The 7,273-nt window shown below is 40.9% G+C and overlaps 1 protein-coding gene across 1 annotated transcript in view; it reads left to right on the top strand.

The window, feature by feature from the left end:
* Positions 1-7,273, top strand: part of DGKK (diacylglycerol kinase kappa) — a 133,890-nt gene that overhangs the window by 61,567 nt on the left and 65,050 nt on the right. The window contains exons 5-7 of the mRNA XM_019631046.1: positions 1,277-1,412; positions 2,036-2,142; positions 2,477-2,602. Of these exons, the coding sequence (XP_019486591.1) occupies positions 1,277-1,412; positions 2,036-2,142; positions 2,477-2,602 (369 nt within the window). The remainder of the gene's footprint in view (positions 1-1,276; positions 1,413-2,035; positions 2,143-2,476; positions 2,603-7,273) is intronic.

Raw genomic sequence — 7,273 nt, 5'->3', positions numbered from 1 at the left:
CTCTCTCTCTCTCTCTCCCCAACCACTATCAGCTGGCATCAGGGAGAATATATAGTTCTTTTTAAAGTCTTGTCGTGCCTTTACACACCCAACCCAGTATAATGTCAAGAATAAAATGCTGAATGTCTATGCTTGCAGAGAAGGAAAACATCAGATATTCACAGGAATTAGAAAAAAAGGTAGAAGAGCCCTGTGGAATGCACACCCAGAGCAAATTTGGGTGTTTTGTTGTTGTTGTTTTGTTTCAGGTGTACAAAACAGTGTAATAGTTAGACATTTATAACTCTCACAAAGTGATAACCCCCCAATCTACTACCCCTCTGACATCATATATAGTTGTTACAATTCCATTAATTCTATTCCCTATTGATGCCCACCTCTCCCCTTCTCCTTTCAATCCCCAAACTAGTTGCTGGTATGCCCTGTGCCTGCCCCACAGTCATGAGAGTCAGGCTGTGATAAAAAAAAATGCAGAATTTACACGCAGGTTATTTAAATGTCAAATTCAATACCTTGAAAGAGGACAAACTTAATGTCATTCCATGAGGGCAGATACTTTGTCTTATTTGTCACCATATCCCCAATGCCTTGGAAAGTGACAATCACAGTGTAGTTATTCAGTAAATATTTGTATAATGAATTTTGAATGAATTAAATTGATTAAACCTGGAAACTACTACAGGCAGTCAGAGCATGGTATTCATAAAATAGTGCTTAGGCAAGAAGCCCCTGAGATGAAACTGTTGTCCAAGTAATGCAATACTCTGCTCACCTGGCAGCAGTAGGGCCAGGAAGGGGAATGTATGTCTCCAGGAGGTAGCTAAAGCCTGAGAAAATTTCTTTAGCCCAGAGTCTGAGCTTTGCCTCCTCCCTTTCTTGCCTGGCCAGAGGACTTGGATATCCATGAATTTCTAACTCACCACCTCCTTTTGCTGACTACTCAAAGAGAGCTGAGGCCAAGGCTAACAAAACTAATGTTGCTTAGACTAAACCAATGCAATGACTTGGCCAAGCACTATACATATTATTGCTCCTGCCTTTATCTCCTATTCCAGGATTTACACCCCTATTCTTTTTCTCTTTCCAAAACCACTGGGGGGGAAAAAAACGGAGGTGCGAGATTTGTTAGGTATCGGCTCCAGCTTTCATTCTTCTTCTTCACAGACTCTGACACCTATGGAGCCGGCCATTTCAGCCTTTGCAGCAGATTGTCTGGCCTTCCTTATTTGCCTCTGTGATTAACTCTCTATTCTCTCTTCTCTTTTATTTATTTTAGATCCCTGCAGCAGAAAACAACCCTTTCCTTGTTGGAATGCATTATTGGTACTCCAGCCACAGTCCCCGGACCCAGCACTGCAATGTTTGCCGGGAGAGCATTCCTGCCTTATCTAGAAATGTTATCATCTGTGAAGGTACATTTCCGATTCCTTTAGTAAGTGGAGCTAAGTGGTTGGAGATAGGGGTGAAGGAGCTCATGTAGCTTTAGTATCACTGACTCACACTAGGTCACTGGCTGTAGTGTAAGATTAGCTCAGACACTCAACAGACTGAGGAAAAGATGGGAAGAAACTGGCATAAGGGGGAATTCTCATGAATCAAAATGGAGGGTTAGGTCTGAGAGGATCAGACAATATGATCACAAGGGTTAGAAAAATCAGAAGTCACCTCATTCTTACCATCAATTTCCATTCAAGTCAGATAGTAGAAAATGTAACCAGTAAGAATAAAAAGGAATTGAGTCACATGGAAAATAGGCCTTGGGCCGGCTGAGTGGCTCAGTTGGTTACGAGCTCGCTCAAGAGGTTGAGCTCTGAGCAACAGCGGTTCGATGCCCATCCCGAGCCGAGCTGCCACTAAGCTGCCAATAGGTAGCAGGATGGCTCAGCTTAAAAAAAAAGAAAATAGGCCTTTGGTGGTGGGTCAGAACTATTTAGATGCATCTAGGTTCTAACTTTTAGAGCAGCTTAGGGAAGGGAATTAGAGTCTTCATTATCACCAGATTTACATCTATCTTTTTCCTTCCTCTTTTTCACAGTGTGCAAAGTGAAGTCTCACAGATTATGTGCTTTGAGAGCAAGCAAAGACTGCAAGTGGAATACCTTGTCCCTCACTGATGACCTCCTCCTTCCTGCAGATGAAGTGGTAAGTACCAGCCATGCTCTTTCACAGTTACCCCTTTACACTTCCCCTTTAGCCAGGACACACGGGGGAAGGACGACTTATTCCTGTCTCCAGACAACTCAAGTAGGCTTCTTCCCCAGGCTCATGATCCAACCAATCTAGAAGAATTAACCCCCCCACACACACACACACCTACCTGTCATTGGTCACTAGCATTGGAGTGGGGAGGGCAAGACCAGGAAGAACTTCCTTGAGGTTATCTAATGTCCTCCATGGGGTAGTATAGTTATTCCAGCTGACCCTTCTTCCCCTTATATTTCTAACTTCTACTTCTTATCTCTTTTTTTCCCTTCAGAAAACTATGCCCCATCAGTGGGTAGAAGGAAACATATCTGTCAGTTCTCAATGTGCAGTATGTCATGAGAACTGTGGCAGTTACCAAAGACTTCAAGATTTCCGATGCCTCTGGTGTAATTCTACGGTAAGACTCTTCTTATCTCCTTGATACTTAAGAACTTGACTTCAAGAGAAGGGCTGAATTGAAGCTTGACTTGATAGATAGAAATCTCAGAGACTGTTACATCCAAATAGACTATACAGATTCCATAATATAGAGCTCAGTATCCTGCCTTTCCAGATCTGGCTATGGAGTCTTTAAGAGAAAGATTTAAGATGCTCATCTTTGATGGTTCTTAATTAGTGAGGCCTACTTGCAAAAGGGAAAAGCTACTAGGAAAAAGCTGAGCTCTCTTATGACAGTGTGAGCAATTAAAAAAATAAGTTCTGAGTCTACCCTTAGAAACCTTCTTCATTCACCATTTCCTAGAAACTTGTAATCTTTGTTCATTAATAATCGTCAATAATGTTAGCTCATTATTATTCCCACTATGTATTGAGTGTTTTATATACATGATCTCATTTAATCCTTACAACAACCCTAAACAAGGCCTCATTGTCCCCATTTACAGATGAGGAAAGTGAGGTTTAGTAAAGAGAAGTGATTTGCTCAAGGTCATACAGCCAGTAAACAAAAGAGTCTTGATTCATACATAATTCTGCAAAAACCGTGCTCTTAACTACAACACTACCATGTCTCTAAATCAGTGATTCTCAGCTGGGGTTGATTTTCCCTCCCCCCCAGGAGACATATAACAATGTCTGGAGATATTTTTAATTGTTACAACTCAGGGGAAGAGGGTGTGCTGCAGGATTCTAGTGAGGAAAGGCTGGGATTGTGCTAAACCTCCTAAAATACACAGGGCAGAACAAAGAACTATCTGGCCCAAAGAATCAATAGTGCCGACATTGAGAAACGCTGATCTAGACTTTCTGGCCCTTTATACGCTTCTTACAAACTGACTATTCTAGACAAGAAGACATTAAAATAGAAGCTTTGTCTTAGAAGATTCTGGTTCCTTCTGCCTCGCTTCAGCAGGTGATGATGTCTTTGCACTCCCTCTTCTTTGATCCAGCTCACTGGTATCTCCTGGAAGGGATTTTTATCCTCATTGGGTGCCCTGATTTTGGTGGCTGCCCCCAAGGGACACCTCTAAATCACCTGGATCTCATGGTCAGTGGGGCATATGCTCAGGGGTCCCACAGAACTGTAACCAAGGGAGGAAGAGTTTTAAACTGGCTACCACCACCAGGGCACAGCAAGAGGCAACAGCCTGAAAAGTCCAGTCTTTCTGTGAAAATAGGCCTATTAGCTTATCTTCATAGCTGCAGCCCGAGGGGCAGGTTTCTAATTAAACATACATCTAAGGGTCAACTGTAATTCTTTCCAGAGAAGGGCGGGAACCATCTTTCCACTCTCCCTCTGACATGCTCCAGAGCACCAATATCTCCCAGAGGAAAGCTTTTACATGCATCTGGTGCCCCAGTTTTTACATCTGGTGCCTCAGTTTTTGCAGCTGCCACCCAGGGGATGCCCCTTGATTGCCTGGGTCTGGTGGCCAGCAGGGCTTGGGTTTCTGAGTCTCACAGGACTGTAACAATCAGAGAGAGAGTTCTTGGCAGGTTACCATTCCCAGGGCACAATAGAGACAGCGAAATGAAATATTGCTCCAGTCTTTCTGTGAAAGAGGCCTATTTGTTTATCCAGTAGCTTTGACCTGAGGGGCAGGCTTCTGGTTTAGCACACCTACTGGGGCCTACTGAGATGCTCTCAGAAAATAGAAGCTGGTGGATGTCATCTTTGCATTCTCCCTCTGCCTCGTTCCAGCTCATTGGTATCTCTCAGAAAGGAGCTTACACTGTCAAGTGGCATTCTGATTTTTTGTGGCTACTGCCCGGGGACACCTATGGATTGCTTGGCTCTGGTTGGCCAGCACAGCTATTGCTTGCAAGTCCCACAGGACTGTAACCAACTGAGAAAGAGTACTTAATAGACTACCACCCCCAGAGCACAGGAAGAGGCAATGGTTCAAGGAGTCCAGTCTTTCTGTGAAAGAGGCCTATTAGCTTATCTTTACAGTTTCAGCCGGAGGAGCAGGCTTCTAATTAAATGCACATCTAAGGTCCAATGCAATCCTTTCCAGAGACCTCAGAGGGCAGGGTCTATCTTCATGCTTTCCTTCTGCCATGCTTCAGAATACCAGTATCTCCTGGAGGGGAGCCCTTACACATATCTGGAATCCCAGTTTTTATGTATAGAACCCCTTGTTTTGTGGCTGCTACCCAGTGGACACCCCTTGATCACCTGCCTCTGTTGGCTAGCAGTGCTTGCATTCCCGGGTCCCATGGGACAGTAACAAATGGAGAGAAAGTTCTTGGGTAGTGACCACCCCAAGGGCACAATGCAGACAGCAGACTGAAACACACCCCAGTCTTTCTGTGAAAGAGGCCTATTTGCTTGCACTAAATCTTCAGCCTGAAGGGCAGGCTTCAGGTTTGGTACACATCTAAAAAGATACTCTCCAAGAACAGAGGACAGTGGATGCCTTCTTTGTGCTCTCCTTCTGACTTGCTCCAGGCCATTGGGATCTCCTATAAAGGACCTTGTACAATCGTCTGGTGCCCCAATTTTTGTAAGTGCTACATAAGGGCCACTTCTAGGTCACCCAGCTCTGGTGGCTAGTGAGACTTCTGCTTTCAGTCCCACAATACTGTATATATTTGCATACCTTAAAAGCTGCCACCTGAGTGTCTGGTTTCTAATCAGCCTGCATCTAAGTGCTGACTGAAATCTTCCACTTTGGAGCAATGGCAGGTCTTGGGACACCCTCAAATACTGGGAGCCACTAAAAATAAAATCAGCTGCCTAGACTATCACAAAAGTTTGAGAGACAACCAAGAGCTACAGTAGACTTGAATGATATGGTTCATCCCCTACATGAGGCCACTCCCTCAAAACTGGGAGAAAAGGCTGTTTTATCTACTGCGGAGAAACAAACACAAGAAGTCAAAGAAAGTGAAGAAACAGAAGGAATATTTTCCAAACAAAAGAACAAGACAAAAACTTCAGAAAAAGTATTAATGAAACAAAGATAAGTGATTTACATGGTAAAGAGTTCTAATTAGTAGTTATTATATAAAGATGCTTACTGAACTAGAGAAAAAATGTATGAACACAGTTAGAACTTCAACAGAGACAGAAAATATAAGAAACTACCAAATAGAAGTCACAGTACTGAAGAATACAGTAACGAAACTGAGAAATACACTAGATGAATTTAACAATGGACTAGACTAGATGAAGTAGAGGAGAGGATCAGTGAACTCGAATACAGGGCTGAGGAATTCACCCAATAAGAGCAACAAAAAGAAAAAAATATTTTTAAAGTGAGGATACCTTCAGGATCTTATAGAACAACATCATGCAAAACAACATTCACGTTATAGGAGTCCCAGAAGATTAAGAAAGAGAGAAAGGGACAGAAAAATTTAAATTTATTTAAACAAAGAATGGTTGAACACTTTCCTAACCTGGGTAAAGAAATAGATATCCAGATTCTGGAATACCGGAGATTTCCAAATAATATAAACCCAAAGGGACCCACATGAAGACACGTTATAATTAAAATGCCCAAAGTTAAAGAAAAGTAGACCTTTAAGCAAGAGAAAAACAACTTGTTACTTACAAGGGAACCCCCATACTACTATTAGCAGATATTTCAGCAGAAACTTTGCAGACCAGAAGGGAGTGGCACAACATGTTCAAAGTGCTGGGGAAAAAAACTCCCAACCAAGCAAAATTCTCCTTCAGAATTGAAGACGAGATAAAGAATTTTCCACAGAAACTAAAGCTAAAGAAATTCATCACCACTAGATTGGCCTTATAAGAAATGTTAAAGGGACTTCTTTAAGCTGAAACAAAAGGGTGCTAGTTACTAACAGGAAGACATATGAAAATATAAATATCCCTGGTAAAAGTAAATATATAGCAAAATTCAGAATATTCTAATATTGTAAAGGTGGTGGCTTAATCACTTATAAAGCTACCATAAATGTTAAAATATAAAAGCAGTAAAAATAACTGTAACTATAATAATTTGTCAAGGGATATATATGAGATAAAATTATGTAAATTGTGGAATCAAAATCAGAAAACATGGGGAAATACAGTAAAAATGTAAAGCTTTAGAATGCATTCAAATTTAATTTATCAACTTAAAATAACCTGTTACAAATAAAAGTTGTTATATGTAATCCTTATAGTAACCACAAAGCAAAAAACTATAGTAGATATACAAGATATACAGAGAAAGAAATCTAAGCCTACCACTACAGAAAATCATCAAATTGCAAGAAAGAAAGCAACAGAAGAAGTAAGGAAGAGAGCAAGTTCAAAACAGCCAGAAAACAATTAAGAAAGTGGCAATAAGTACATACTTATCAATAATTATTTTAAATAAAAAATGGAATAAATTATTCCATCAAAGGTCATAGAGTGGCTAAGTGGATACAAAAATAAGACCCATCTATATGCTGTTTTTGGGAGGCTCACCAAAGATGTAAGGACACACACAGACTGAAAGTAAAAAGATGGAAAAGATATTTTCCTCCAAATGGAAGCCAAAAGAAAGTGACAGTAGCTATACTTAATATCAGACAAAATGGACTATAAAACAAAGAGACAGAGAAGGTAATTACATAATGATAAAGGGAAAAAATCCAACAAATGATGTAATATTTGTAAATATTATTTGTA

Source organism: Hipposideros armiger, unplaced genomic scaffold (assembly GCF_001890085.2).
Source record: "Hipposideros armiger isolate ML-2016 unplaced genomic scaffold, ASM189008v1 scaffold_980, whole genome shotgun sequence".
Taxonomy (NCBI): Eukaryota; Metazoa; Chordata; class Mammalia; order Chiroptera; family Hipposideridae; genus Hipposideros; species Hipposideros armiger.
The sequence above is the reverse complement of the archived record's forward strand: the minus strand, read 5'-3'. Positions and strand labels throughout refer to the sequence as shown.